Consider the following 23,769-nt stretch of genomic DNA (forward strand, 5'->3'; position numbering starts at 1 on the left):
TATTGAGTCAGAAAGGAGGGAATTTTGATTTTTTTCTTAATTAAAAAGAAAGGAATTTTGTAGTTAAAAAATGTTTGATTAATATTTTAATTGCATAGAAAGAGGGCAAATTCGGGGACAATAAAAAAATTACGAATTGAAAGATTGAAGGTTTTTAAATTTATCTTGAATTGGAAAAGGGAAATTTTTAATATTTTTATTTGTTTGGAAAAGACATTTGTGTTTTAAATTCTTTTCTGCAATGGAAAAAGAAATTTTTTTCTTAGCATTTTTACTCTGTTAAAAGAGAAGAAATGTTGTTTTTTTATTATTCCCTGGTGGGAAAAAGAAAATTTTTTTCTAAATTGGAAAAGGAATTTTTAATATTTGTATTGAGTTGTAAAGGATGAAACTTGAGTTTTTATTTTTTTTTCTGATGGAAAAAGGATTTTTAAAACTTTTTTCGTTTTGAACAAAGATAGATTTACATTTTTTTAAACATTTTCGTGGAGTTGGAAGGGAGGAAATTTTATTTTTTCATTCTTTTCTGAATTGGAAAAGGGTAATTTTTATTGAGTTGGAAAGTTAGCTAGTTAGAAGAAGGGCGAATTCGAAAACATTTAAAAAAATCCGAATTGAAAGATTGGCGATTTTTAAATTTATTTTAAATTTGAAAAGGGACATTTTTTATATTTTTATAGGGTTGGAAAGGAGGAAATTTTTTAAAATTCTTTACTCTATTGGAAAAAGGAATTTTTTATTTTCAGCATTTTCATTCCATTAGAAGGGAAGAAATGTTATTTTTTCATTATTCCCGGGTGGGAAAAAGGAAATTATGTTAGAAGGAAGATAATTTTTTTCAAATTTTTTTCTAAATTGGAAAAGTAATTTTTTTATTTTTAATATTTTTATTGAGTTTAAGAGAAGGAAACTTGATTTTTAATTTTTTTTCTGAGATGGAAAAAGGATTTTTAAAACTTTTTTTCTTTTGGAAGAAATGGAGTTTTGTTTTTTATTTTACTCTGAAATAGAAAAAGTATTTTTATTATTATTAATAATATTTTAATTGAATATAAGCAGGGTGAATTGCGTATTTTAAACATTAATCTTCTAATAAATTGGGAAAATTTTGTACATATTTTCCATTTTTTCTGAACTGAAAGATTGACATTTTTTTAAAACATTTTTGTGGGGTTGAAAGGGCGGAAATTTTGTTTTTTAATTCTTTTCTGATTTGGAAAAGGAAAATTTGTATTGAGTTGGAAAGGAAGAAATTTTAATTTTTTTTTTAATTGAAAAAAATACATTTTTTAAACATTTCTACTAATATTTAATTCAATAGAAGATATTTAATATTTTTATTGAGTTAAAAGAAAGAAGTTTTTATTAATTTTTTTTCTGCAGTAGAAAAATATATTTTTTATTTTTAACATTTTTATTCACTTAGAAGAGATGGAATATTGGTTTTTCATTTTTTCCGGATTGGAAAAGTGAAATTAAGTTAAAAGGAAAATAATTGTGTTATAAAATGTTTTCTCATATGGAAAAGAGAAATTTTTTATTTCAAATATTTGTATTTTTCTGGAAAGAAGGAAAATTTGAATTTTTTTCTTGAGTAAAAAAAAGGAATATTTTATTTTCCTTTTTAAAATTTTAAAATTATTCTTCAAATAAATTGGGAAAATTTTGTACATATTTTCCATTTTTTCTCAACTGAAAGATTTACATTTATTTTTTTTATTTTTGTGGAGTTAAAAGGGAGGAAATTTAAAAAAAATTCTTTTCTGAATTGGAAAAAGAAAATTTTTATTGAGCTGGAAAGAAAGAAATTTTATTTTTTTTTCTGAACTGAAAAAAGGAAATTTTTTATTTTTTAAATTTTTATTAATATTTAATTTAATAGAAAAAGAGTGTGCTCCGCATGTTGGTTTTTAAATTTATTTTCAAGTTGAAATTAAATTTCTTTATTTTAAATATTTTTATTGATTTTAAAGGAGGAAATTTTCATTTTTTCCGGATTGGAAAAAGGAAATTAAGTTAAAAGAAAAAAAAATGGTGTTTTAAAATGCGAGGAACTTTTGGTTTTTTCCATTGTTTTTTTTTTGTATTAGAAAAAGGAATTTTTATTTTTAACAATTTTGTTCAGTTGGAACAAAGGGAATTTTTGTTTCTAAGTTTTTCCGGATTGAAAAAGGAAATTAAGTTAGGAGGAAAAGAATTTTTTTATTTCTTTCTAAATTGGAAAAGGGACATTTTTTATTTTCAATATTTTTATCCAGTTGGAAAGGAGGAAATTTCGATCTTTAATTTTTTTTCTGAAATGCAAGAAGGAATTTTCTATTTTTAATTTTTTTCAGTTGAAAGAGAGGGAATTTGGATTATCCATTCTTTTTTTTAATGGGAAATGGAACATTTTGATTTTTAATGTTTGTATTGAGTTCGCAAGGAGAAAAAAATTTCACCATTGTCGAGAAAATCGACTTTAAAATGTTCGCAACTCTCTGTTTATAATTTGACGCAAAATACTTCCAATCGGCGGGTAGCTCAGGCAGTAGCGCTTTAGTTTCATAGCCGGAAGGTTGTGTGTTCGATTCTCGCGACTTGCACTTTTTTTATTCATTCAAATGTTTATAAATATAATTTCCTTCAATACTCTTCAAAAAGTGTGTAACAAATAATATTTTAAATACCTTTTTCACGGAAAAACTTACCTTTTTTTTTAGAAAACAATCAAGTTTTCAACATTTTTTTACTTTTTTTTTTAGTATTGATGAAAAAAAAAGATAAATTTTTTTTTTAACTTACATCCAATTTCACTGACGAAATAAATAGGCTCGCTAAAATTTCCCCAACCTGCTCCAGTTTCTGCTCTGATTTGTGCAGTGTAGTTTGAAAACGGAGATCCTTTTTCGTAAGTGTAATTCGACAAAGAAGCGTCAATTAGAGTTGCATTATTTTTTGTGACACTGCAATAATCAGGAATTGGAAAAAGTGGCTCCCAGGTAAGAGCAATTTCGTAAGATTTTATTTTTCCAGGTATTATTTCTGGCGTGATCCAATCAAAAGTGTATTTCGAATCCGTGACGTTTGTTACGTTCAATTCAGGAGCAGATGGCACTTTAGAGATAAACAAATTAATTTTTTAAATTAAAAAATAAATAAAATTCAATAAACAGGGTGTCTACTCGCTTAGAAAACCTGAAAATACTTCAATTTGTTCAAAAAATTGTAACATTAACTGAAATATTTTCATTTGTAAAAGTAAATTTATATCAATGGACTTATAATTATTTAAATCAAACTTTTTTATATCATAGTCACTAATTCCAGGAAGATATATTTTATTGGAAATGTTAATAACTAAAATACAACAATTTTTTTTCTTGACTGAAAAATCTTTCTTGGTTCAGGATTCAACTGTTTGGTTCAAATTTTTTTTGCAGGAAATTTATATTTGAGTTTTTCGTAAATTAATACTTTTACGTTGATAATTTAACTATTTATTCGAAAATGGATATTTTTAATTCATATTATTGGCTTAAAATTCCGACTGTTGGGTTGAAAAGTAATTTAATTTGGTTAAAGATTTTACTAGTTTGTGGAAAATTTAAGTATTTGATTAAAAATTAACTTTCTTGTTGAAAGTCTATATTTTTTGGTTTAAAATTTAATTTTTGTTGAAGAAAATTCGTTTTCTTTTAATGCGATTTCCATTAATTGGTTGATTTTTTCTTTCTTGACTGAAAAATCTTTCCTGGTTGAAGATTCAACTATTTTATTGAAAATTCTAGAGTATTTGATTAGAAATGAACTTTTTTTTTAAATTTATATTTGCGCTTTATAGAAAGTATTCTGTTTAAATTAAGGATTCAAAATTTTTGTTTGAAATTGAAGTATCTGGTTGGAAATCAAATTTTTTGTTGAAAATTCATATTTCCGAAAATTCATCTATTTTGGTGCAGGCTTAAATTATTTTGTGGAAAATTAATTTTTTTTTGTAAATTCGTATTTTCGTTATCTTAAATTAATCTGGTTAGAATGTATATTCAAATATTTTGTTTTAAAATTCAACTCTGACTTAAAATTAACTGTTTTATTGAAAAGTCATAGTTTCGGGTTAAACTCTTTCTTAAATGTAAAAATAATATATTTTTTAGTTAAAATATCAACTATTACATTTTCCTTTAAGAATTCATCTTTTGGTTGAAAATTAATTTTTTTTTTAAGATTCATCGTTTTAGTTGAAAATTAATTTATAGTCAAAATGCAACTATTTTATTGAGAATTTGTCTCTTTTTGGGAAAAATTAATCTTATTGGTTTAAATTTCATCTTTTTGGTTGAAAATCCATATTTTCTTTTTTTCGGAAATAATCCGTTTACTTTGAAAATTCAACTATTTTATCGAAAATTGAATTATTAGTTCAAAATTAACATTTTTGTAGAAAATTCGTATTTTCGGATTAAGAAAAAAAACAATTTTCAAGTCCAAAATTAATCTGGTTTCATTGAGGATTTCATTATTATGTTAAAAAATTCAACTATGTGATGAAAAAAACTTTTTTGTTCAATATTCATATTTTCGGGTTGAAATTTCAACTATTTTGTAAACAATTCGTTTTCTTAGCTAAAGTTTAAATTTTTCGGTTGAACATGAACGATTTTGCTAAAAATTAAACTGTTTTGTAGAAAATTCGTATTTTTGGCATGATATTTTTAACCATTTGGTTGAAAATTCTCAACTTTTTGGGCGAAAAAGAACTATTTTGTTGGAAATTCATATTTTCTAATTACTAAATTAATCTATTTAGGTTGAAAATGTAACTGTTATGTTGAAAAATTAAGTATTTGACTGAAAATTAACTTTTTAATTAAAAATTCATGTTTTCGGGCAAAACTTTACATTTTTTTGTAAAAAATTTGCCCAATTGGTTACATATTTCCAATATTTTGTTCCAATTCACCTATTTATTTAAAAATAAGATGTTTTTTAAGATTAATATTTCCGTATTCATTAATTTGCTAAAGTTGTAAATTTAATTACATATTTTCATGAAAATCAACTTTTTTGAAATGCATGTTTTCGTGTAAAAAATTGCAAAAATTAATATTTTTTTTGACGATACAACTTTTTGGTCAAAAATTCAACTGCTCGGTTGAAAATTAGCTTTTTTTGTTGTAAATTTATATTTTATTATTTTGGAAAATTAATGTTTTTTAGTTGAGAATTCACCCTTTTTTGAATTCGCCTTTTTGGATAAATTCAAATTCTTTTGTTATAAAATTAATATATTTTTTAGTTGAAATATTCACTATTACATTTTTTTTAATTCACCATTTAGGTCAAGATTCATTTGTGGCTTAAAATCTAATCATTTTTTGTTTGTAATTCGTCTTGTTTGGTAAAAAATTAAATTATTGGTTTAAAATTCATCATTTTTGTTGAAAATAATTAAAATAAAAAATTAATCAAATTAAATTTGTACTAACATAACGTCTATTGTTTCAACTATTTAGTTAAAAATTTATATAATTTGTTGAAAATTCGTTTTTTTGGCGGTAAAATTAATCTTTTTTCTTAAAAAGTAACTTTTTTGTTGAAATCTCATTTCAATTTCTTAAAAGTTCACATATTTGTGTTTGATGATTCATAATTTCAGCTGAAAATTCGTTTTTTTTAATTAGAAATTAATTTTTTAAACTGAATATTCAACTATTTTGTATAAAATTCATCTGTTTGTTAAAATATTTTGTAAAAAAAACATTTTCTTTTTATTGAACATGTAACGACTCCATTCTTGTTTAAAAGTTGATCTTTTTTAGTTTCAAAATTCAACTATTTAGTTAAAAAATTTAAAAAATGAAAAATATATAAACTAAAAATTAAACCAATAAAATTTGGACTAACATTACATCAATTATTCAAGCTATTTAGTTGAAAATTGATGTAATTTGTTAAAAATTCGCCTTTTTTTTTAAATCTCAACTTTTTTCGTGAAATTTCTTTTTTTCCAAAATTTAAAGCGTTAAAAATTTTAATTAATTTAACAACCACACTAATTTTAAATATCTTCACTATCAAGTGTAATTTACCTGAAAAAAAAATCTAGAGAGATCTGAAAAGCTGCTGGAATTATTAGGGAACTTTTTCCCCAATTTGAGTAGACACCCCCATAAAATAATTAAAATTATCTTACCATCTTCCAAAGTCGTCACGTTGACAATTTTACTTTCTGGACTTTCTCCAGCGCTGTTGATGGTTTTGGCAATGCAATTATAATTTGTGTAAGCACTCAAATTTAAAACAGTCATATTTACATTTTTAATAAAAAATTTATCGATCGTGACCTCAGATGAATTTCCTGTACTATTAAATAAATCTATGCCTACACCATCAGTCCCTGTATAATTGCAGGCGACAATAACTGATTCTAGAGTGCAATTATTTTCATTTCCAATATTCCAGAAAAGTTTTACGGAATTTTTCGTCACTTCCGGTCTTTTCGCTCTTCTGGGGGCCTCCGCCACTAAAATTGGGATCTAACTAAATTACTTATTTAAAAATTAGATTCCAGACTTCACACTCTTTTCCATATTTCCCCTTTTTTTAACGAATTCCTCTTTTTCGCATTTTTTCACTTGAATAAGAATGATATTTTTGGTTCAGAATTTATCTTTTTTTGTTATATATTCTACTCTTTAGTTGTAAATTTAATTGTTAGGTTAAAAAATTAACTTTTCTATTAAAAAATCAAATTTTTGGAAATTTATCCTTTTATTGGGGAATTAACTCTTTTCGTTAAAAATGCAATTTCTTTGGTTGAGGTTGAGTTTTTTCTTTGAAAATTCACCTTCGTAGATTAAAAATTCAATCTGGTAGAAATTTAATCTTCGTTGACTGGAAATGAACTTTTTTTGTTGAAAATTCAACTGTCTTACGAAAAATTCGTCTTTTATTTTCTTGAAAATTCAATTATTTGTTTAAAAATTCAACAAATTGGTTAAAAATTAAACTATTTGAAAAATGTTCCTTTTTGCTTGAAATTTTAACTATATTTCTAGTTTATAATTGATTTCAATTATTTTCAACAAACTTGGACCATTTAGTTTAAAATTTATCTATTTAGGTTGAAAATTAAATTTTTTTAAACATTCAAATTAACTATTTTGTTCTGAATTTAAAGTTTTCTATTTGGGAATTCAACTGTTTAAAAAAATGGTCCATTTAGTGGCAAATTATATTTTTAGGTTGAAAATTAAACAATTTGGTTAAAAATTCAACTATTAAGTGGAAAATTCGTCTTTTTTGGTCAAAAGATCAACTTTTTTTTTAATTCAACAGTTTGGTTGAGAATTTGTTTTAATTCAAGTAGTTGGTTAAAAAATCATTTTTACCTAAATACATCTATTTATTTGACGATTTGTTTTAATTCAAATAGTTGGTTAAAAATTAATTTTTTCCTAAATACAAATATTTTAATGATAAATTAGTATTTTTTTATTGAATTAAATTTGTTTATTTGGAATAAAAACATTTTTTAGCTGAAAAGTCTACTATTATATTTTTGTGTTAGAATTGCTCTTTTGGTTAAAAGTTAAATTTTTTTATTCCTCAAATTAAATGAAAATGAATTTTGTCTTAAATTCAACTATTTTCCTGAAAATTCGTCTTTTTGTTTGGAAAATCTATTATTACAATTTTTCTGTTAAAATTGTTATCTTTTGGTTAAAAGTTCAACTATTTGGTTTAAAAATTAACTATTTTGTTTAAAAATTCAAGTTTTCTATTTGAAAATTCCACTGTTTAAAAAAATGGGTCCATTTAGTTGAAAACTATCTTTTCAGTTTAAAAATTCAACTATATAGTTGGAAATTCATTTTTTGCTTAAAAAATCAACTATTTGATTGATTTTTTTTTTAAATTAAACAATTTTTTTCAAAATTCATATTTTTTTTGTTGAATTCAACTGTTTTTAATTCAGAATTATTCTGATCGTAAATTTTTGTTAATAATTCATATGTTTTGGTTGTAGTTATATAATTTTGTTACAAATTGAATTATTTGGTTAAAAATTTAACTGCTTTCTAAAAAAATCGACTTTTTGGCTTGAAAATTCAACTTTTTGGTCAAAAAAGAAACTGTTTTTTATTGAAGTTTAATGTTTTTTGTTTGAAAATGTATCTTTTTAGGTTGAAAATTTAAGGAATAAAATTTATTCGTTTAAAAATGAACTATTTGACTGAAAATTCACCAACTATTTTGTTAATTTTTTGTTGTTCAAAATTTAACTTGACTGAGAATTCAATTATTTTGTTACAAAATGTAAACATTTTGTTGAAAATTTAATTTCTTTTTTAAAAATTCAATTATATTTTTTAAAATTTAACTATGTTGTTAAAAATTTAATTATTTTGTTGAAAATGCAAATCTTATTGAAAAGCCTTCTCTTTGTTCTTATCTTCTAGAAATTCAATCTTTTTTGTTTAAAACTAAAACTGTCTTGTTCAAAATTCATGTATTTATTAAAAATTCATTTCTTTTGCTTGCAAGCTCAAAATATTTGGTAAAAAATTTTTTATTTACCTATATTGTTGAATTTTTTTTTTATACATTCAACTATTTTGTTGAGAATTCAATTAGTTTGTTAAAAATTCAATTATATTTTTAAAAATTTAACTATTTTGTTGATAATTTATTTATTTTGTTAAAAATTTAAATATTTTGTTGAAAATCCTTCTTTTTGTTCTTATCTGATAGAATTGTAATCTTTTTTGGTTAAAAATATAACTGCTTGTTTGAAAATTAATCTGTTTTTGTGGATGTTTTTTTATTTATTATTTCAAATTTAACTATTTAGGTTGAAAATTCAATTATTTCATTGCAAATTTAATTATGTTGTTGAAAATGCAATTCCTATTGAAAACCCGTCTTTTTTGGGTTAACCTGGTTGAAATTTAATATATTTTGGCTAAAAAATTAACTATTTTGTTGAGAATTCAATTATTTTGTTAAAAATTCCATTATATTTTTAAATAATTAACTATTTTGTTGAAAATTTAATTTTTTGTTAAAAATGCAGCTATTATTGAAAAGCCTTTTTTTGTTCTTATCTGGTAGAAATTTAATCTTTTTTGTTTAAAACTAGAACTGTCTGGTTCAAAATTCAGCTATTTATTAAATATTCATCTCTTTTGCTGGCAAGCTCAAAATATTTAGTAAAATTTTGTTTATTTACCTATTTGGTTGCAATTTTGTTTAAAAATTCAACATTAAAAAATTTTTAACCAAGTAGTTAAATTTTCAATTTACAAAGATGATTTTTAACCAAATGGTCGATTTTTCAAACAAAAAAGAAATACCAAGAACAACAAGGTTCAATTTTAAAAACAAAAAGACGAAGTTTTTAGAAGACAGTTAAATTTTAAAACAGACTAATTGAATTTTCAACAAAATGGTTAAATTAAAAAAAAATTAATTTAATTCTCAACATAATAGTTAAATTTTTAATGACAAAATAGTTGGTGATTTTTCATCAAAATAGTGCAATTTTAAACTCCATAGTTGAATTTTCAATCTAAAAAAAATGAATTTGCAAACAAAAATCTCTGAATTTCAACAAAACAGTTATATTTTTAACCAAAAAAAGATTACAATTCTACCAAATAAGACCAAAAAATGCATTTTCAATAAGAGTTGCTTTTTCCACGAATTATCTAAATTTCCAACAAAATAATTAAATTTTCAACAAAATAGTTAAATTTTTAGGCAAAATATATTAAATTTCTACCAGGTAAAACCAAAAAGACGGATTTCCAATAGAAATTGCATTTTCAACCTAATAATTAAGTTTGCAACAAAATAGTTAAAATTTTAAAAATACAATTGAATTTTTAACAAAATAATTTAATTCTCAACAAAATAGTTGAATATTTAACCTAAATAGTTAAATTTGAAAAAATAAATAAAAAGCTTCAACAAAAACAGATTAATTTTCAAACAAGCAGTTATTTTTTTAACCAAAAAATATTACATTTCTAAAAGATAAGAAAAATAGAAGAATTTTCAACAAACTGATTAAATTAAAAAAAAAAATTGTTTAATTTTCAACAAAATAGTTAAATTTTTAACAACATAATTGAATTTTTAAGAAACTAATTGAATTCTCAACAAAATAGTTGAATTTTTAAACAAAATTCCAACTAAATAGGTAAATAAAAAAATTTTACAAAATATTTGGAGCTTCCAAGCAAAAGAGATGAATATTTAATAAATAGTTGAGTTTTGAACCAGACAGTTCTATTTTTAAACAAAAAAAATTAAATTTTTACCAGATAAGAACAAAATCATTTAATTCTCAACAAAATAGTTCAATTAAAAAAAAATCCCAACGAAATAGGTAAATAAAAAATTCCAAATATTTTGAGCTTGTGAGAAAAAGAAATGAATTTTTAATAAATAGTTGAGTTTTGAATCAGACAGTTATATTTTTAAACAAAGAAGATTGAATTTCTACCAGATAAGAACTAAAAGAAGGATTTTCAATTAAAGTTGCATTTTCAACAAAATAATTAAATTTTCAACAAAATAGTTAAATTTTTAACAACACAATTGAATTTTTAACAAAGTTGAAAATTAAACTATTTTGTTAAAAACTTCATTATTTTGTTGAAAAATTAATTATTTTTTTGCAAATTTAGACAATTTGTTGAAAATAAATTTTGTTTAAATAAATCTTTTTGGTCTTATTTCGTAGAATTGTAAACTTTTTTTTTTTGGTCGAAAATATAACTATTTTCTTGAAAATTAATCTGTTTTGGTTGAAGTTCAGAGTATTTTCTTTGCAAATTCACTTTTTTTTAGGTTGAATATTCAACTATCGTGTGAAAAATTCAACTATTTTGTTGAGAATTAAATTAATTTTTTTAAAATGTAACCATTTTGTTGAAAATTCAATTTTTCTGTTTTAAAATTTAACTGTCTTCTAAAAAATTCGTCTTTTTGGTTTTAAAATTGAAAATTATTGTTTTTGGCAGTTCTTTTTTGTTTGCAAAATCAACCATTTGATTTGAAAATCATCTTTCTGAATTGGAAATTTAACTACTTGGCGAAAAATTCCAAAATTTTGTTTGAAAGCTCAACTCTTTTTTCGAAAATTCGTATATTTTGAACAAAATGATACATTTTGAGAGCATTTTTTTGTGAAGTCTGAAATTCTTAATCAGAAAAATATTTCAAATTTGTACAAACCGCTTTCTTTTGTAAAAGAACTTCTGATTTCTATGAAATCACTGTCTCCGTTATCCAAACCAACGGAGATAATTTGTAAAGTATACGAAGTACATGGAAATAATTTATCAACAATTATTTCCGTTTCATTCGATTCTGTATATTTTGTTATCGGTTTTGCAGGATTTCCGATAGGAATTTCAGTGCTCAAAGTAACTCGATATTTTTTTACGCAAGTGGCTCCCTTTTCTGGAGGATCCCAAAAAATTCTCAGCGATTTTTCTTCTTCGGCTGCGGCCTTTAAATTCTGCGGCTTATCAGGTTCTAAAGTGGGATTCGAAAAAAATTATTTCTGAAATTAAATATTTTCAAATAAAATTTAAACAAATTTGATCAACACTTACTTTCGAATTCTGTAGTTATTGTTTTATTTTCTCCTTTGGAAATTTCTTCGGCTTCTCCAACGGCTTTTACTATAAATTTATATTCCGTGCAAGGCTCGAGTTCTTTTACAACACGAAAAGTGTTAATCGTGTTTATTGTACTAATGCTATGATTTTGGTTGAAGACCTCAATCAAATATTTTGTTACACATTCGGAATTTTCTATAGGGGGGCTCCAGGAAATGTTGACTGAATCTGTGGTTGCGACTACAGTTAAATTTTTAATCTCTCCAGGAACTGAAAATTTAAGAAAGATTTAGATAAGGATGAAATTCATTCTAATTTCGAATTCTTTCTTAATTTATAAAAGATTTTTTTAAATAAATTTTTTATTATTTTTTTATAAGAATATTTTTTTATTAACATATTTATTGAGTTTATAGAGAGAAAATTTCTGTTTTTAATTTTTTTCTGAATTGAAAGGGAAAAAATTTTCAATATGCTGGAAAATAGGGGAGTTTTCTTAACTTTTTGTAAATTAAAAGAGGAAAATTTTTTATTTTTAGATAAGAGTGAAATTCATTCTAATTTCGAATCCTTTCTTAATTTGGAGACTTTTAAATTGGACAAATTGGAAGGGAGGGTATTTTTGCTTGAATTTTTTTTCCTGAATTGGAAGATGAAAATTTTGTATTTTTAACATTTTTATTAAGATGGAAAAGAGGACATTTTTGTTTTAAATTTTTTCTGCATTGAAAGCGGGGCCATTTTTTAGAATTTATTAAATTGGAAGGGAGAAATATTTGAAATATTTTTAGTGCATTGGAAGGTACGGTATTTTTTTATAATTTTTTTTCCTGAATTGGAAGATGACAATTTTGTATTTTTAACAATTTTATCAAGCTGGAAAAGAGGAAATTTAAAAAAAATTTCTGCATTGAAAGCGGAGCCATTTTTTAGAATAATGAAATGGAGGAATTTTTCATTTTTTTTGTGAATTTGAAGAGGAAACTTTTTTTATTTTTGACATTTTTATTGAGTTTAAAGAAACACAATTTAAAAAAAAAAAATTTTTTCTTAATTGAAAGGGGAAAACTTTTTAATATGCTGGAAAAGAAGGATTTTTCTTAAATCTTTTTAAATTGAAAGAAGTAAATTTTTTATTTTTAGATAAGGATAAAATTTATTCTAATTTAGAATCCTTTCTTAATTTGAAGGTTTCTAAATTAAAAAAAGGAATTTTTCATTCTTTATATTCTTATGAATATTCTAATTTAGTTAAATTAAGGTGAATTATGTATTTTAAATATTTTTGTACATTGGAAGGAAGGGTATTTTTGTATTAAAATTTTTTCCTGAATTGGAAGATGCAAATTTTGTGATGAAAATTTTAAGCTGAGAAAGAGGACATTTTTGTTTTAAATTTTTTCTGCATTGAAAGCGGGGCCATTTTTTAGAATTTATTAAATTGGAAGGGAGAAAATTTGGTTTGAACTCCTTTTTGGATTGAAAAAAGAAATTTTTTTTACATTTTTGATAAGTTGGAAGGAAGAAAAATTTTCTGCATTAGAAAAAGAAATTTTTTTAAATTTTGGATAAGTTGGAAGGAAGAAATTTTTTTTTTTAATTTCTGAATTAGAAAAGAACTTTTTTGTGTTTAATAATTTAATTGAGGCAGAAGGTGGGGAAATTTTTTAATTTTTCGTTATAATGAAAGGGAGGAATTTTTAATTTTTTTTTTGTCAATTTGAAAAGGTAAGTTTTTTATTTGTAACATTTTTACTGAGTTTAGAAAGAGAAAATTTTTGTTTTTAATTTTTTTCTGCATTGAAAGCGGGGCCATTTTTGATAATTTTTTAAGTTGGAAGGGAGGACATTTTGTTTGAATTTCTTTTTTGAATTGGAAAACGCATTTTTTTACATTTTTGATAAGTTGGAAGGAAGAATTTTTTTTTTTAAATTCTGAATTGGAAAAGAATTTTTTTGTTTTTAATAGTTTTATTGAGACCGAAGGGAAAGATATTTTTACGTTCTTCCTTATGATGAAAGGTAGGAATTTTGTTGTTGTTGTGAATTTGAAGAGGAAACTTTTTTATTTTTCACATTTTTATTGAATTTAAAGAAGGAAAATTTTTGTTTTTAATTTTTTTCTGCATTAAAAGGGGAAATCATTTTTATATGCTGGAAGAGTGGGGACTTTTCTTAAATAATTCTAAATTAAAAGAGGGAAATTTTTCATTTTTAGATAAGGGTGAAATTCATTCTTATTTTGAATCCTTTTTTTAATTTGGAGGTTTCTAAATTGGAAAATTTTGAAAAGGGAATTTTTTATTCTTCATATTCTTATGAATATATCAACTTAGTTAAATTAAGGCGAATTATGTATTTTTAATATTTTTAGTGCGTTGGAAAGGATGGTATTTTTGTTTAAAAATTTTTTCCTGAATTGGAACATCACATTTTTCTTTTTAATTTTTTTCTGGATTGAAAGCGGGGCCATTTTTTAGAATTTATTGAGTTGGATGGCAGGAAATTTGGTTTGAACTCCTTTTCTGAATTGGAAAAGGAAATTTTTTACATTTTTGATAAGTTGGAAGGAAGAAAAATAAAAAAAATACAATTTCTGACATGGAAAAGAATTTTTTTGTTTTTAATAGTTTTATTGAGATAGACGGTGGGGAGTTTTTTACGTTTCTCCTTATAATGAAAGGGAGGTATTTTTCATATTATTGTGCATTTGAAGAGGAAACTTTTTTATTTTTAACATTTTTATTGAGTTCAAAGAGATCAAATTTTTGTTTTTAATTTTTTTCTGAATTGAAAGGGGGACATTTTTTAATATGCTAAAAAAGAGGGGATTTTTCTTAAATTTTTCTAAATTAAAAGACGGAAATTTTTTATTTTTCGATAAGGGTGAAATTCATTCTAATTTCGAATCCTTTCATAATTTGAAGGCTTCTAAATTGGAAAAAAGAATTTATCATTCTTTATATATTAAGGTGAATTTTGTATTTTTCATATTTTTAGTGCATTGGAAGCGAGGGTATTTTTGTTAAAATTTTTTTTCTTAAATTGGAAGATGAAAATGTATTTTTAACATTTTTATCGAGCTGGAAAAGAGGACATTTTTGTTTTTAATCTTTTTCTGGATTGATAACGGGGCAATTTTTTAGAAATTATTAATTTGTAATTGATGAAATTTTGTTTGAACTCCTTTTCTGAATTGGAAAAGGAAATGTTTTTACATTTTTGCTAAGTTGGAAGGAAGAAAAATTTTTTAAACGTTTTTTGAATTGGAAATTTTTATTTTGTTTTTAATAGTTTTATTGAGATATAAAGTACGAAAATTGTTACGTTTTTCCTTATAATGAAAGCGAGGAATTTTTAATTTTTTGTGAATTTGAAGAGGAAACTTTTTTATTTTTAAAATTTTTATTAAGTTTAAAGAGAGAAAATTTTTTAATATGCTGGAAGAGAGGGGAGAAAAAATTAAGAAAAATTCCCTCTGATTTTTCTTAAATTTTTCTAAATTAAAAGAGGGACATTTTTTATTTTTTACATCTTCATTCAGTTGGAAGAAAGGGAATTTTGGTTTTTAATCTTTTTCGAATTAAAAAAAAATAATGGTTTTATTGCCAGGAACTGAAAATGTAACAAAGATTTAGATAAGAGAGGAAGAGGAAAATTTTATTTTTTAAATTAGTATAGAGTTAGAAGGGAGGAAATTTTGGTTTTTATTAATTTTTTTTCTGAATTCAACAAGGAAAATTTTGTATTTTTAATATTTAAATTGAGTTGGTAGGGAAGATATTTTGGTTTCTATTTTTTTCTCAATTGAAAGGGGTTCAAATTCGTAGAAAAAATGTTATTATGTTAATAGAAACATTATTTTTTGTTGTACATTTTTTTCAGAATTTTAAACATTTTTATTAAGATAAAACTGTAATTTTTTGTATCTTCCATTTTTTCGGAAGTGAAAGATGAACACATTTTCAGAAACATTTCTATTGGTTCAAAAGGGAGGGGATTTGAATTTTTTGCGAGTAGGAAAAGTGAATTTTTTCAATTTTCTACATTTTTATAAATATTTTCGTATTTAGATTCTTTTCTGAATTGAAAGACGAATTTTTTAAACATTTTTATTTGGTTGGAAGTAAGGGAATTTTTTATTAAATCTGTTTTCTGTATTCTAAAAGAGAATTTTTGTATTTTAAACATTTTTATTGAGTTAGCGGAAAAGAAATTTTGGCTTTTAATTTTTTTCTAAATTGGAAGAGGGGTAATTTTTTTAAAACATTTTTAATAAGTTTCAAGAAAAATGATTTTTCATTTAGATTTTTGTCTGAACCTGAAAAGGGAATTTTTATTTTTTCTGGGTGGGAACAAGAAATTTGTTAATTTTTAAAAACTGTATAAATATTTATATATAGTTGGAGGCTTTTTAAAGTGGATTCCATAGATTCTATTAGATTTCTAATCTTTTTTTAAAATGAAAATTGAAATTTTTGAATATAAAATTTATTTCTGAATTGAAAGAATGACGAATTTTGGATAAAATTTTCTTTGTGTTATTAAAGTGAGTTTTTGTATTTTTAAAGTTTTTAATGAATTGGTAGAGAGCAGTTTTTGTGTTTTAATTCTTTTCGGATTGGAAAAAGAAATTTTTTATTCAAGCATTCTTATTAATATTTTTATAGAAATGAAGGAGAGTAAATTTTAATTATTTAACATTATTCTTAAGATGAAAGTTAGAATTTTTCTTTTTGAAATTTTTTTCTGAATTGAAAAATGGACCATTTTTTTAAAAGATTTTTATTAATTTAAACGAGAAAGAAATTTGAAAAACATTTATGAATAGGAAAAGGAACATTTCTAATATTTTTGTTGAATGCTAAGAGAGGAAATTTTGTTTCTTAATTTTTTTATATACTGGAACAGAATTTTTTATTTGTTTCTGAATTGGAGGAAATTTTTTATTTTTGACATTTTTATTAAATTGGAAAGTAACTGAAAATTAAAAAATGATTACGATACTGATGTACTGTTTTTTCTAAATTTAAAAAAAAGTTAGAAATTATTAGCAATATTTAATTATTGTAAAAATTATAATTATTTTTGTATTCAAAAGATACAAAATAGAAAATTCTTGACTTCAAATCTTTAGCTGTCGAGGCTTGACGAATTCAATTAGCCCAAATTAGCTTTTAATGATATCCTAATTGAGGAAACTGGAATTTTATCTAAAGACTTTTACCAATATTGTTCCTCGTTTGCGAGTTAAAATTGGCTATGACTGATAAAGTCTTAAATTTATCAATTTTGAATCTCAGGAGAAAAATGTAAAAAATATAACTTTTTCTTTTACCAGAAGATGTCGTTGAACTATTTAGATATGTCTGCTTATTTCCATTATTTGAATCTTCCTCATCATCCTCAGTAATCATTATTGTGTAATTCGAGCACGGTTTTAAATTATTGATAGTAAAGGTCGTAAGATTGGTTAAATAAGAACCATAATCTGAAAATCCTTTAGTGAACCATTCAATTCGATACGGAGATACAAAAAAGCTTTTTACTGTCCAAGAAACTGTGATTGAATCTATATTTTTATTAATTACTCTGACACTTGCGGATCTATTTTTAAATCCTAAAAAATCAAAAATTGTTAAAATATTTAATAGTTAAAGAGCGGATTAGAACCACTGTGACCATAATTTGTTTTTGATCACTTCGAACTGAAAGCGTTTGAAATTTAAGAACAATTTATAAAACGATTTTAAATTGAAAAAATTCCAATTCAAAATATTTTAGACTAGAAAATTATGCAGCGATTGACATTCCCTTAGAAAAAAATCGGTTTATTTTTTTTAATTTTGTTGTGGATTTTACAGAAAATCTTATATGATTTAAAAACGTATAATTATTTTAGTTAAAAATTAAGTTCTTTGCTTGAAAATTCAACTATTTTGATGAGAACACCTTTTTTTGTTTGGAAATTAATTTTTTTAACAGAAAATTGAACTATTTCATGTTTGGTTAAACATTCATATTCTTTACTAGAAAAATTACCTTATTGGTTGAAAATTCCTTTAAAAATTCAAAGTTTGATTGGAATTTCATGTATTCGTAAAAATTAATTTTTTTTTTGGTAAAAAATTAATCTTCTTTTTTGAAAATATATCTCTTTGAATAAAAGCTGGGTTTTAAAAATTGAAAATTCTTTTTTAGACATTGAAAATTAATTTTTTAATAGAAATGTAATCTTTGTGGTTGAATATTTAAACATTTTGTTGAAATTTTATCTGTTTTTTGAAAAAAAAATTAATTTAATTAATTTTTGACTTAAAAATTCAACTTTTGTTGAAAATTTAACTATTAGGTTAAATATGCCTTTAAAAATTTAAAATTTGGTTGGAAATTCATATATTTTGTTAAAATAAATCTTTTTTGTTAAAAATATATCTCTTCCATTAAAAATTAGCTTTTAACAATTGAAAATTAGTTTTTAGAAATTGAAAATTAATTTTTTTAGCTGATTTTTTTAATAGAAATGTAATCTTCGTGGTTGAATATTTAAATATATTATGAAAAATGTATCTATGATGTTGAAAATTTGTATATTTTTTGTACGAAATTTAACGATTGGGTTCAAAAATTAATTATTTTGCTTAAAATTCAACTATTTTGTTGAGAACTCCTTTTTTGTTTGAAAATAAATTTCTTAAACTGAAAATTTAACTATTCCTTATTTGGCTTAACATTTATCTTCTTTACTAGAAAATTCACCTTTTTGGTTGAAAATGTAAACTATTCGATTAAAAATTCATTTTAAAATTCAAAATTTGTTTGGGAATTCATGTATTATCTTAAAATTAATATTTTTAAATAAAAAATTAATCTTTTTTGTTAAAAATATATCTCTTTGAATAAAAATTGATTTTTAAAAATTGAAAATTAGTTTTTAAAAATTGAATATTAATTTTTTAAACTGAAAATTAAATTTGTTTAATAAAAATTTAATCTGTGGTAGAAAATTTAATTATTTTGTTTGAAATGTATCTATGTTGTTGACAATTTTTCTTGTTTGGGTTCGAAATTTAACTGCTGCGTTAAAAATTGATTTTTTGGCTTAAAAATTTAATTATTTTGTTGAGAATTCGTTTTTTTGTCTGAAAAAATTTTTTTACTGGAAATTTAATTATTCCATGTTCGGATTGACATTTATCTTTTTTACCAAAAAATTCACCTTTTTGGTTGAAAATTCGTGTCTGAAAATTTTTAGTTAAAAATTTAACTATTAGGTTGAAAATTTCTTTAAAAATTAAAAATTTGGTTGGAAATTCATGTATTTTGTTAAAATTAATATTTTTGGTAAAAAAAATAATCTTTTTTTTTGAAAATATATTTCTTTGATTAAAAAATGTTTTTTAAAATTGAAAACTAGTTTCTAAAAATTGGAAATTAATTTTTTTAACTGAAATTTTTGTAAATAGAAATGTAATCTTGGTGGTTGAATATTTAAATATTTTGTTGAAAATTACTTTAAAAATTCAAAATTTGTTTGGAAATTCCCGTATTCTATTAAAATTATTCTTTTTTTTTTGTAAAACATTCATCTTTTTTTTGAAAATATATCTCTTTGATTAAAAATGGTTTATTTTTAAACTGAAAATTCGTTTTTTTTTTAAATTGAAAATTAATTTTTTCAACTGAATGTTATTTGTATAGAAATGTAATCTTCGTGGTTGAAAATTAAAATATTTGGTTGGAAATTCATCTATTTTGTTAAAAATTTATCTTTTTTGGGTTTGAAATTTAACTATTGTGTTAAAAATTAATTTATTTTCTTAAAAATTTAACTATTTTGTTGAGAATTTGCTTTTTGTTTGGAAATTAATTTTTTTAATTGAAAATTTAACTATTCCATTTTTGGTTTACAATTTATCTTTTTTACAAGAAAATTCACCTTTTTGGTTGAAAATTCTTTTAAAAATTCAAAATTCGATTGGAAATTAATTAAAATTATTCTTTTTTGTAGAAAATATATCTTCTTGATTAAAACTAGTTTTTATAAATTTAAAATTAATTCTTTTAACTAAAAATTTTTTTAAATAGAAATGTAATCTTATCTTCTTTACTTAAAAATTTAACTAATAAATTGAAAATTCCTTCAAAATTCAAAATTTTGTTGAAAAAGCATGTACTTTGTTTAAATTAAATTTTTTTGGCAGAAAATTCATTTTTTTCGTTAAAAATTCATCTCTTTTGATCAAAATGTAATTTTCTTGAATGTAAATTTCTCTTTGGTTGAAAATTTAACAATCTTATTTAAAATTAATCTATTCTGTTGAAAATTGGTCTTTTTTGGGTTCAAAATTTAACTGTTGCGTTAAAAATTTATTTCTTTTGTTAAAAATGTAACTGTTTTGTTGATAATTCGTTTCTTATTTGTTTCAAAATGAATTTTTTTAACCGAAAATCTAACTATTCCATGTTTGGATTAAAATTTATCTTCATTACTTTAAAATTCTCCTTTCTGGTTGAAAATTAGTCTCTTTAATTGAAAGTTCAAATATTAGGTTGAAAATTCCTTTAAAAATTAAAAAAATGTCTAATTGAAAATTAAACTATTCTATTCTTTGCTGTTGTTTGGTAAAAAATTAACTTTTTTAGTCGTAAATCCATCTTTTTTTTTAATTTGTGCTTTTTTGGTAGAAAATTTATCTGTTTGGTTAAAATTTCATTTCTTTCACTGAACACTGTTTTTTTTCAATTGAAAATTTAACTACTTCCCTAAACATTTATTTGATTTGGATAAAAACTTATTTCTGACATAAAATTAAACTATTCTATTTTTTTTTTGAAACTTGATCTTTTTTGATTGAAAATTAATCTATTTTGTGAAAAATTGGTCTTTTTTTGGTATAAAATTCATCTTGTCGTTGGAAAATCCAACTATATAGTTGAAAAGATGTTTAATAAGATGTATCATTTTAGTTACAAATAAATTTCCTTCGTTAAAGAATTAACAAATTTTGTTAAAAATGAAATTTTTTTACTAAAAATGTAGCTTATCTATTTTTTCTAGACACTTGATTTTTTTCAGACGAAAATCCACTTCTTTTGCTTGAAAATCGCCTTTTGTGTCGAACATTAAATTATTTTGGTAGAAAATGTATATTTTTGTGATAAAAATTGAATTATTTTTTTCAAAAATTCGTCTTTATGATTTAGAAAAACAACAATTTTTCTATTAAATAATTCAATTCATTTTGTATCATTACAATTGTTAGAATTCTGAATTTTTATGGTAAACGCTACATTTTTAATTTTTTCCTATCATAACTAAAGTTTGCGATTAAAATTCAAATGGTGTTGAATTTTAAAAATTTTACTTGAAAATTGAAAAAATTTTAACTTCTAAACAAATTAAATTTATTTGAAGCAATTTATGTAGTTTAAATTTGCGATTAAAATTGGAATGGTTGAATTTTTGGAATAGACGTTCATTTGTTAATATTCCGTATTTAAAATTAATATTTCTTTTGAATTTTTTTTAGAATAATTCAATTTTAGAGGGTTATAATTAAAAAAGTTTCTATTTTTAACAGCGAAAATAAAGGTGAATTAATTTTTGTATTTTAGAAAAATGAATCTAATCAATTTTTATATTAAATCATAATTGTCTTAATTGATTAAAAATTTCGATTTCTTGAATCTGAAAAGCTTTTACTTTGAAATATTCAAGTTCGTTTTTAATTTCAAATTGTCAAATTTTAATCGCTTCGAATTAAAATTTATTCAAATTAGAAAGTTTTAAATTTCAAAATATCAAATTTTAAACGCTTTTATAAAGAAATGATACACGTTCAATTCCTATTAATTCCATTCGAAATATTGTCCTTCTTTCCAAAAGTGACCCATCTAAATCATTTCTAATTTAAACTTTTTAAATTGAAATTTTTTTCTGAAATTTCAAACGCTTTAAATTCGAAATGATAAAAAAAAAATTATTTGTTTTGCAAAAAATGGTAGAAACGTACGTTCTAAACCATTTTGGTTTTCCGCATCTTCACTGATATGAATTTCATTGTCAGAAGCTGTGGATCCAAAGTCATCAATTCTTTCCAAATCGTAAATTTTCTTCTTTTTAATTTCATCTTTCTTTTTTTCGAATGTATTTTCGTTCGAACTAAATTCTGTAGTTTCATCGGTCTGAAGGGGAATTTTCGTCCATTCGGTGGAATTAAAATTATCTGATTCTGAATTGATTCCTAGTCCACTTCCATTCTCAGAATCGAGAAATTGCAAATCTTCGCTACCAGGATCTCCATCCCCGAAAACGAAATAAATCCGTAGCACGTACAACAGTACCTGCAGCTTTTTCCGAGGAATCATCATTCACTCTTAGGTGCTGAAATCAAAATTATTTTTGACAAGATTTTTAATGTTTACATAGTGGCTTCAGACCAGGAAAAACATGGAAAACAAGAAAAATTGAAGAATTTTGAAGAAAGAAATTAACTGTCGACAATACCCAGTCACTTTTTAAAATGAAAAGATCACTTTAGTCACTTTTCTTTCAATAAATTAATCTATGGGTTAAACAATCTTAAATTTAGGTCTATAGGTAGTTCTGAATTTTCTTGAATGATTTTGAAATATCTTAGGGTAATTTAAAAAATTCCATGAAATTTGTACTAGATTTCAATAATTTGCATCTGTTTTTAAGATTTTAATGATTTTAGGGTATTTTCAAAAATTCCAAGGAATTTTCAAGATGTTTACAAAGTGTTAAGGGATTCACGGTTATTTAAAATTATTCCAAGGAATGTTTAATACGTTTCGAAAATTTGAAGGGATGTCAATTCGTTAACAAAATTTGAGGATATTTTTAAAAATATCAAGGAATTTTCAAGTTCTTCGCAAAATTTTAAGCGACTTTATGGAATTTAAAAATATTCCAAGAATTTTTTAATAGATTTTACAGGGTAGCTGCTGGACCGGGAAACCGGGAAATGACAGTGAATTTTTTTACAGGGAATTTTACAAATTTGTAGAAGAAAAATCCGTCCACGTTCGATTTCAACAGTTTTTAAATAATTAGTGTAATTGTTATGTTTTTCAATTATGATATTATTTAACTTACAATGCGTAATTCAAAATTTGTTTACTATAAACATTTTCCATTTCAATTTTTTATTTCTAAGCTTACATTTTTAATTTAAAGAATTTTTAAATGCTTTCTTAAAGACTTGAACAAACAAAAAATAAAAGCCTTTGATGTTGAAAATTTTTGATAAAAAATATTTTAATTTTATAAATAAATAAATTTTTTTAATTTATCTGTACTTTAAGTAATAAAAAGTGAACTAAAACGATATGACGAAACGATTTTAAACCAGTTCAAAATGTAAGAATTTTCAGATTTTAACGTTAAAACGAAAACAGTTTTTGCGACTGGAATAGTTAAGTTTTTAGTTAAAAAAATTAATTTTAATAAAGTAGTTACATTTTCAACCTGAGATAAATTTTCAATTAAAATTGTGAATCCTAAACCAAAAAAATCATTTGTTATAAAAGACTTGAATTCTCAAATAAAATGTTAAATATTTAACTGAAATACATACATTTTTAACCGAAAAGAAGAATTTTTAAACAATAAGATTAACTTGCAAATAAAAAGTCAATTTTCTACAAAAAAAAATCGATTTTTTAACAAGGTATTTAAATTTTCAACGAAATAGTTGAATTTTTAATTAAAAATGGCAAATTTTCATTCAAATTGTTGAATTTTGAGCTAGAAAAAATTAATTTTAAACCAAATAGTTGAATTTTCATCCGGAAAAGATACATTGTCAACCAAAAAAAGAATAGTTAAGTTTGCTGATAAAAATCTAATTCTTAACAACAACAAAATGGATTTTTAACCAAATAACAATTGAGCACTTATTATTCATAGAAAACATTTAAGTATTTTTAAGAAATGTTTAGAATTTAAAAAAAAATTTTTAATTATCATGCAAATTAAAAAAAAAATTCCTTAAAAATGAACAGATTCTTTTATGTCAATTTCGTAAATCTTTTAAAAACCTTTTTAATTATTCTCTTAAAATAATTTATCAAAATGAAAAATCATTTTCAATTTTCCTAGGAATTTTATGAAAATGTTTGCATTCTT

The 23,769-nt window shown here is 22.6% G+C and overlaps 1 protein-coding gene across 3 annotated transcripts in view; it reads right to left on the reverse strand.

Moving 5' to 3' along the window:
* LOC117172329 (tyrosine-protein phosphatase 10D) overlaps positions 1–23,769 on the reverse strand; it is a 77,043-nt gene that overhangs the window by 41,365 nt on the left and 11,909 nt on the right. For all 3 annotated transcript variants that reach the window (XM_033360123.1, XM_033360122.1, XM_033360121.1), the window contains exons 2-7: positions 21,632–22,002; positions 16,954–17,235; positions 11,610–11,885; positions 11,227–11,529; positions 6,176–6,505; positions 2,785–3,096 (exon numbers count right to left, since the gene is read on the reverse strand). In XM_033360123.1, coding sequence (XP_033216014.1) covers positions 2,785–3,096; positions 6,176–6,505; positions 11,227–11,529; positions 11,610–11,885; positions 16,954–17,235; positions 21,632–21,989 — 1,861 coding nt within the window. In that variant the 5' untranslated portion in view covers positions 21,990–22,002. The remainder of the gene's footprint in view (positions 1–2,784; positions 3,097–6,175; positions 6,506–11,226; positions 11,530–11,609; positions 11,886–16,953; positions 17,236–21,631; positions 22,003–23,769) is intronic.

Source organism: Belonocnema kinseyi, chromosome 5 (assembly GCF_010883055.1).
Source record: "Belonocnema kinseyi isolate 2016_QV_RU_SX_M_011 chromosome 5, B_treatae_v1, whole genome shotgun sequence".
Classification (NCBI taxonomy): domain Eukaryota; kingdom Metazoa; phylum Arthropoda; class Insecta; order Hymenoptera; family Cynipidae; genus Belonocnema; species Belonocnema kinseyi.